Below are 9130 nucleotides of genomic sequence, written 5' to 3'. Positions count from 1 at the left end.
AAATCCATTAAGTTGATAAAATGTTATATTTAGGAAGTATCATTCATTTCTAATAAATATGACTCAGTCAAAACAGTCTGGCTCAGCTTAAATCTTAGACTGCTTGAGCTCCACAGCTGTTTCACCTTGTCAATATTCAGTTTTTCACAAATGATATAATTTAATATTCAGATTACTGCTATGTATATGTATGCATATATGTATATAGAGTATCCCATAAAAATGGGTTCCTGTTCAGTTATTGCATGCTCTTGTTTTCGTTTATGTTTGTGTAAGATATCAGCTACACACATGTGGGAAGGAGAATTCAGTCTAGTTCAGCTGCCAACTATTTGGAGTTGAGAGTAGTTGACTGGTGTAGATTTTGGCCCTTCTCTGTTAAAGGGAGAGAAAGGATGAATTTGGAAGAGAAAGCAGGAAAGTGAGCGGCTGCATGACACGGTTGCAGCTGGTCGCAACAGCTGACTCCAGTGACAGATAGGGATATTTTAAAGGAAAATGGATATAACATGGCCCGAATGGTTTTGCTTTTATAATAATTCAATTTGACCAAAAGAAGGATTCAGTTTAATTAGGATTATTGTGGATTTGTTTTGATACAACAGGATAGGAACCTGTTAGTTTGCTGGACCTGTATATTATGGAAGTTTAAGGAAGAAAGCTTACTCTGTAATTAGGAGTTGGCCAACCAGATAACATTCTTCAAGACCTAGAGAGGAAGAGCTTGAGAGTTAAATTCCAAGGATCTGATGTAGAAACACAATCCCTACTAATGCAAGACCTATTAACGTGGGGGGAAAGTCTTTCTCTGGAAGATGCAAGAACTACACCTTTAGGCATTTGTCTGCTTCGAAAGAAAAATAAACCTTGTGATGGAATAAACGTGATGAATTTCTATTGGTTCTCTATTGGTCACTGTTAGAACTTCTTCCTTTCTTGTACTGTGGCCGTTTTGTTCTGAGACCCACTTCTTAACACCATATTTGCAGTTTCAGCATGCAAGTTTATAGTACTGATGAGTAAAACATCAATTTGAACCATCAAGTTCTTCAGGATTGTTACAAACAAGAAATCACTTCCAAAAAAACAAACAAACAAAAAAACAAAAAAAAACAAACAAGAAATGCTCTACTAAATAGATACTTAAGTACCTGATGGACACAGATACACAGATCAATTGGTGTTTGAACTGATCCACACTTCAGACATATGCCAGCTGTTAGTTTTTGTACAGCACTGCGGGTCTGATCCAGAAAGCCTTCAGTCTCTTAATAACTGTTACTAGATATTAACAGTAACCAGTATTGATGATGATGATGATGATGATGATGATGATGCTTTTTTCTATTACATACTTAGTTTAAACTAACTTAATAACTAAACACAGAGACAGATAAGCTGCTATCACCTTTTAAGGAAGAAAACAACAAAACTCAGGTGTTGGTCAGTAAACTGAAAAGTAAGTACAAAAGGATTAGTCATGAAAGACACACTCCTCTCCACAGAGCAGGAGCAATCAATCACCATACACACAGCTCACTAGCTACAAACCACCAAGGCTCTCTGGCACTAGAGCTCACCTTTCTCTGGCCTTAAAAGTACTTCTAACTGCTGATGGGAGTCAGCTGTACAAAAAAGATGGGACCTAAGGCAGGAGAGATGGCAGGACACACCCACACAAGGGCAATCTGGATGCCCTGCTAGGGCCATAACAAGAACAATAACGCTCAAGACTAAATGTTTTATTGCTCCCGCCCAAGTAAGGGGTATGAGAATGGATTGATGGATGAATGAATGTGTGGTATTTATGAACATTTTGAAAAATAATAACTACCTGCTTTTAACAAATGTCAATGGAAAATCGTATTTAGTAGTCAGTATAATCTTTTAGTGATATAAGTTTGCATATGGTAGAATACTGCATGTAGTCATTTGTATTAGGAAATATTTAACCATAGATGCTTAGAGGTGTATAATCAATTGTGTAGTGATAGGTTGTGTGATCTTTAACAGGCTGCAAAGGCTTGGTGTGTATTCCACACTAGAATGCACACCCACATCCTGGGAGCACGAGAGAGGTCGTACCGTGTCTTATTGTTTTATGGTAGGATTAACGTAGCTACTGTACGTCTGTTCTAGTCTAAGTGCTTTAACTGCTTGACTTCCTCACCGTGTTATCTAGGGTGAACCATCTAGGGTGAGGGGGGGGTCTACCCTCTTCCTGACCAAGGATGTTTGCCTTTGTGCTTTTATGTATATGACCCTTTGATCAGCAGTACCACACACACACACACACACACACACACACACACACACACACACACACACACACACACACACACCCAATGAAGTATAAAATAAAGACCGGGGCAGTTTCTCAGCGCGAGTCTCTGAGACTGCCCTTGCTAGCAAGAACTTCTGTGTGTTTCTTTTCTCTGAGTCTTTACTGAAGAAGTGTTTTAGAATATTTTCCTTAACAACAAATCAATTAAGTTGTTGAAATTTGATATCTGGGAAGTATCATTCATTTCTAATACATATGACTCAGTGTTTAAGGTCAAAACAGTCTGTCTCAGCTCAAATCATAGAATTTTGTGAAGGCAGGCATCAAATTCAGAAGAAAGTCAGTAAGCCAATCTTAATGTGAAAAAGACTGAAAAATTTTTTTTTATGACATATATAATGTTGGTGATCACAATCCTCTGGGTCCAGCTATGTAGACTCACACATACAACAAACTGCTGCACTGATCTTATTTTAAATGGTTAAAAATAATTTTCACAAATACATGTGCAGAGCAGTGCATTGCTATAACAATATTAAAATGAGTTACATAGCAATACTAAGACCAGCTGAGATGGTGCGAAAATATAAATGGATACATAAGAAGCTTAAATATGCAGAAGTGTTTGCAGAGAGGCAGCAAACACTTCTGCATATTTGTACATGAAATATGACTAAATATGCAGAAATAGGGGGAATGAGAGAGGGGAAGTTTATTTTAAATTCTTAAGTTCTTTAATGCACTCAATCTGTCTCAAGGAACTTTTTTTAATGAGTACATAAGAAAACATTTAAATAGCAATAAAATGATGTTGTATTGGTGGTATGATGTTGAAGTAATGTAATGATAAGCTCAATGTCATATACAAGTTATGTTTTCACTCTAATCTTGTGCGGACTTTAGCTCACAGAGATAAGGGCCATGTGGTGAATGATGATGATTTGATGCTATATGAATATATAGAACTTGTTGGAGCACCATTACTGCAATCTTAAAATCTCAAGATAGCATTATGTTTTAAAAAGGTAAATTATTTAATATACAATGTTATAATTATATATAGCATACAGAGGAACTTGAATGTCAGTCTGTAAAGTTGAGTGGTTTACTGAGAAACTTCCTGAAATCATTTTGCAAGAAGGAGGAAGAAAAAGAAGAGCGATGAGGATGAAAAACTTCAGTTTAGAGAGTCACCAGTCATCAGTGAGAAGAGAAGTTTGAAGAACAAAGCAAAACAGGTAAAAATAAATTTTAATGAGTTAAAAAAAAAGTCTTTTTAAAAGAAGAATTGTAAAGACTTTTTCACACCTGTAGCAGTGATGGTGAATAAGACCATTATTTATTAATCAAATATTATGAGTGACCTAATGCTGTAAATGGTAAATGGCCTGTATTTGTATAGCGCTTTACTAGTTCCTAAGGACCCCAAAGCGCTTTACACATCCAGTCATCCACCCATTCACATACTGGTGATGCTGTCCTCTTATTTGGCAGTTAATATACATTTATATAATATTATATATATTATACATGTTTTATTGAGCTGTGTGATGTGAACTGTTGGCTTTTTCTTTATTTTATTTTTTGTTTTGATTTCTTTTTTGCTTCATCTGCTGGATAAGTTATTCTGTGAAGGGAGAGACTGAACGTCTCGAGCATCGAACATGTTTGTTCTCATCTGGTCAGCTCTGTTTGTCTCTGTAAAAGGAAGCATTGCTGACACAGGTTTGTATCTTCTCCTTTACAGTAATTCTGCTATATTTCTATTTGATTTTTTTTTATATATTTGTATGTAACACTCTTTTTCTGAAATTTGTCCAGATAATAAGAATTTATCATAAATTTGTGCCTTTGCTATCATCTGTTGGCTTGTGTGCCATTTTAATTTAATGTTTTGTTAAACGTGTCCTGAGATATTGTTAATCAACATCCAGGAATATATTATTGCCTGGATATAATAGCCTATTAAATGTGAAAAAGTAGTTGTGTAGGCTACAGCACAAACAAGAAGATTGTGAAAACATAAAAGTTCCTGTGGTATCTTTAATTAGACATCATGTTTATTGTTGTAAAGTAAATATTCTTTATCACTATATTTATCTTTCCCTTTGCATTAACAGGTGCTTCAGCCTGGGGACGACAACACTGTGATAGAAAATACTGTGTTACTCTGAGTGAGCGAGAACTAACAGCAGAGGCTGGACTCTGTGTTGTGATCCCGTGTTCTTTCACTACTGCTGATGAGTTTACACCCAAACATACAGTTTGGTACAAATGTGAAGCATCTCAAAAATTGTGCAGTGGATCTGACAGAATATTTCACAGCAACAAAATCACAGACAAAAAAGCTCAGGCTGAGTTTGAAGGACGAGTCTCACGTTTGGAGCCTGATGTGACTCAAAAGAACTGCAGCATCATCATTAATGAGCTGAAAGAGTCTGATTCTGGATCATATCAGTTCAGAGTTACTGGTGAACTGAATGGACAACAAGGTGGATTCACATTCATTCCAAGAGTAACTGTCTCTGTTAAAGGTGAAAAAAGCTATTTCAAGGACAATCATGTTGAAAAAGAAGATATTTGTTCATGTACAATAACATATTTAGTATTTTTAAGGCCTTAATGAAGTATTCATTATTTTGGGGAATTGTTGACCTCTATGGTAGCTGGTAGGAACTGCAGCAGTTTCTGTTAAGACTTGTGATTGCCATTAACCATTTTCATTAAATATCTTATTTGAAAAAACAGATTGACGTACTTGATGAACTTCAGGTAGTTGATGTGTTTCTATAAATGCAATTTATTTCCATTAGGTATTAAGCTGAAGCCCAGAGTAATGATTCCCACACTGACAGAGGGACAGCAGGCCACACTGACCTGCACTGCTCCTGGTCTCTGCTCTGGATCTGTTCCTGAAATCACCTGGACATGGAGAGGAGCAGGAGGGACTGAATCTTACATTACAGGAAACAGCACTAATTTCAAGACTGAGAATCTGGCGGCTTTCACACAAAGACACATCTCAACTTTGACCTTTAACGCTTCATCTGAACACCACAACACCAGTATCACTTGCAAGATCAACTTCACATGTGGAAAAACTACAGAGGAGACTTTGACAGTAAATGTGAAATGTGAGTACTTCGTAACTTATTGTTATTGTTTATATACAGTGTTGGGGAGTAACGGAATACATGTACCGCCGTTACGTATTTAAAATACAAAATATGAGTAACTGTATTCCGTTACAGTTACCGTTTAAAAAGGTGGTATTCAGAATACAGTTACTTTGTTGAAATAAATGGATTACACTGCGGTACTTTCCTGTTTCATTTTGTCGCGGGTCAGGACTGTTTGGGTTTTGTTTGACAGCTACGTTCTGTTGTTCCAGGCGGCAGCGTTACGGTTGCCATGGTTACAGGGCAACGCTCTCTCACTCTCTCTCTGCGACTGTGTGTTTCCTGGGTGAGAGAGCGCCTTTCCGTTGTTGTTGTTGTTGTGCTAAGCTAACAGGCAGAATGCTACAAGCATAGCTCTAAAGAATGTAGCATCATGGGCAGTGTAGTCCGTGTTGCAGGGAGAATGGACTGCCATACACGTTATGTGTCTGTGAGCGCGAGGAGGGAGAAAAAGGGGAGTGGAAAGGTACGAGTTGTCATCGAGGAAAAACGGGAGCTGGAAGCATGTAAATATAATAATAACCACTTCAGCCAAGAAGAGTGCCTGACGAGCCCAGTTGTAAGTAAGCTATTAAGACTCGACTGTACACAGTGTTTGTGTTTTCCTCCGAAAACAATAAGTTCCGTTGGAGCAGCCTTTCAACGCGTCTCTCTGTCTCTCGCAAGAAAAGTTGACCCACACAACAAAGTAAAGCTATTTTTCGGCTACGAGCCGACAGGGACCCCGCCGTATTAGTCAGAGGTTCCTTTACTACAGTTCGGAGTCGCGGACCTTCAGTAATAGTAATAAATCACACAGCAATAGTACATTCACGTTGTTGTAAAAAGCATGATAATATATTAGGTAATCCAAAGTATTCAGAATACATTACTGTCATTGAGTAACGTAACGGAATACGTTACAGAATACATTTTGGGGCATGTATTCTGTATTCTGTAATGGAATACATTTTAAAAGTAACCTTCCCAACACTGTTTATATATATATTTTTTTAAATCTATTGGATGATCAGTAGAGTCTGAAAAGGAAACAACATGATTGTAAAATGTATATTTTTATCTTACAGACATGAAAGAAATTATAATCATTGGGAATTCAACTCTTAGGGAGGGAGATGTTCTGAATTTGACCTGCAGTGTTGAAAGTTTCCCTCCATCTGTGATTGTGTGGTCCAATCTTGGTTCTAACACAAAGCTGCACAAAGACACTGGATCAGCTACACTTGTCTTCCATAATGTGACACCAGAACATTCAGGGCAGTACATCTGTACAGTAAAACATCTGGACACAACTCCAACTTCATATGTTGATGTAACTGTGACTCGTAAGTCGATGGCATTTTAACCTGAAATTCATATTAACATTATAGCTTGCAGCATCTCCTGTTTTATGATTCTGACTACATGTTTACAGGGCATACAAAGATACAGAATGGCTGAGGATGTGTGCTTAAGTCTGATGGTTTGACCTGTGTGTGCATCAGTGAAGGCTTTCCTTTACCTAACATCAAATGGCCTCTGTTGAATCACCACACTGAGTACTCTGTCATTACCAACGTATTAAATCACACAGACAACAGTACTATCAGTGTAACTGTAAAAAACCATGGCAAGAGCGCTGTTAAATGTGTTAGCAACAATGCAAATGGAGAAGAAAGAGAAAACCTGCTAGTCCATAAAAACCTGTCTAAAAAACATGGTTTGTGCTTTTCATCTAAACACTTTCCACTTTAACATTTTCAGATTTTTTTAGTCCTGTATTTTTAACACAACCTCTGTATTTGCATGTACTACTTATAATTCAGAAACCACGGAAACTTTTTTATTTTTCCTTTCTATTTTATTTCTCTCGAGTGCAGAGCAACTGTCTAGTTTCAGGCTGGAATTCCTGAAAGTCATTAAAAGTCATCATCACAGTCATCATTGGTCAGAAATTGCTATAGGTGCAGCATTAACTTTAGTAATTATTATCAGGTTTTCTCCGTAGATAAATTTTAATATATATTTGTAAACATGTTCTGTAAAAATTACCTTTTCTCCAGAAAAAAAAGAGCTCCAGAAATTTGAATTAGAGTTTGGAAATAGATTTTTGTTTGTTTGCATTTCTTGTTGACTCTTTTTTTTTTTCAATAGAATTGATCGTTTTTAATATCGATTTTTACCAAATGGTTTAAATATAACTTAATGGTTTACTTGTATGTTATGTAAATAGAACTACAGTAGATAATACAGCTGCAATTAAAAAAAAACAACCTGATTTTTATTCCAGCAAAGGAAAATATTGTATCAAACAACAAAAAAAGTGCATTTCAGATTTTTTTTTTTATCTTGACTGCATCTGCACTTTAACTGCAGCAGCAGAAAAGTCTCACATTCAGGACAATGGTGATTGTATCACGCGTTGCAAAATCATTTGTACTTTCAAAATCAAAAAACAAAAAATAGCCCAAACAAAGGAAATATTTGCAATAAACATTTCTGAATCAGCATTTCTCAACAACATTCTACAGACTATGTATCAGTCAACGTGACGAAATATGTGCAGTATGTTCACAACTGTATACATGTAGAGCAGAGGTTGGCAACCAGCAACTCACTGGACACATGTGGCTGTTTAGCCTCTCAGCTGTGGCTCCTGGAAGCGCTAAAATTACAAAAAAAAGCTAAAGTTACATCTGTCATCTGTCTGTGCCCCCACAGCATTTTAGCCCCCACATGTGTGTGTGTGTGTGCGTGTACATATATAAGATACATAAAATATGTGTGTGCATGTGCTCTCTTCTGTCTTACAGCAGCTTGTGTGAAACACTGTGGTTCTTACAGTACAGTTCTTCCCTGGATTGTTGCTGGTGTATCTCTCACTTTGAATGTCTTCTGCATAATCTACATATGGTTCCTTTGGTATGTTTCTCCACATGTATTTTTATGTTTTTTTGACTCTTTGAATGCAGTCAAGACTTTTAGATGATAATGGGCTTCTGTTTCTTCTTATTAAAGGAATTCAAGAAAAAAGGTGAACCTACATCAGGAGGAAAGAACCTACATGTCACTGCAAAAAGCAGATGTATCATCAGATTATGATGTTATTGCACACCATATAAACTGAAAAGTCAGGTTTCAGATAGCTCTGTGATTGTAATGGCAGCCTGTAGTCAATACTTTGGTGATGTACTTAATTTAGTTTCATTGTCTTTATTAAAGCAGATACTTTGGTATTACAAATTTTAATTTAAATTAGCTATTAAATTAAAGCTTAATATTTGTTAATTTTTTACATTGCATTGTAAATAAATGAGATTGTTTTATATGTAACAAATTACACTTTCTATTTCAATTTATACATAGAGTTTAATGAAATTGTTCACCTGTCTACAGCTGCAAATTGAGTGGTTTTTTTTGTTCTTTTCTTTTATCTTTGTAAGTTCAGCAGGTTGTAGCTAACAAGGCTACAATTATTCTACCTCTTTATGGATCAGATCAATTCATTGGCTCTCTGGGGTCAGTCAGTTATAGCACAGTTTTTCTACTGTTCCTCTTTGCCATTGTTGTGGAGGAAGTGTTAGTTGAAAGCAGAGACACTCTATCAAGACACAAGGATGCCCACACAAACACGCATCAACACGGACACACTGAGAGTGAAGCAGAAGACAGAGACACAAGGACATAT

General features: G+C 36.5%; 1 protein-coding gene across 1 annotated transcript; it reads left to right on the top strand.

Moving 5' to 3' along the window:
• The first annotated feature begins 3488 nt into the window (after window positions 1–3488).
• LOC113032101 (sialic acid-binding Ig-like lectin 14) lies at window positions 3489–8569 on the top strand. Its single transcript, XM_026184764.1, has 7 exons — window positions 3489–3522; window positions 3907–4009; window positions 4405–4818; window positions 5098–5418; window positions 6531–6788; window positions 8256–8364; window positions 8461–8569. Exons 2-7 carry the CDS (start codon window positions 3949–3951, stop codon window positions 8567–8569), a joined length of 1272 nt encoding a protein of 423 aa, XP_026040549.1. The 5' UTR covers window positions 3489–3522; window positions 3907–3948.
• The last annotated feature ends 561 nt before the right edge of the window (window positions 8570–9130 follow it).

Source organism: Astatotilapia calliptera, chromosome 11, assembly GCF_900246225.1.
Source record: "Astatotilapia calliptera chromosome 11, fAstCal1.2, whole genome shotgun sequence".
Lineage (NCBI taxonomy): Eukaryota > Metazoa > Chordata > Actinopteri > Cichliformes > Cichlidae > Astatotilapia > Astatotilapia calliptera.
The sequence above is the reverse complement of the archived record's forward strand: the minus strand, read 5'-3'. Positions and strand labels throughout refer to the sequence as shown.

Excerpts from the sequence above, each read along its gene's own strand:
- LOC113032101 (XM_026184764.1), top strand. The coding sequence starts at position 3,949 with ATGTTTGTTCTCATCTGGTCAGCTCTGTTTGTCTCTGTAAAAGGAAGC. Across the intron at positions 4,010-4,404 it reads AGGAAGCATTGCTGACACAG|GTGCTTCAGCCTGGGGACGA; the intron begins GTTTGTATCTTC and ends TTGCATTAACAG. Across the intron at positions 6,789-8,255 it reads TGTTGATGTAACTGTGACTC|CAGCTTGTGTGAAACACTGT; the intron begins GTAAGTCGATGG and ends TCTGTCTTACAG.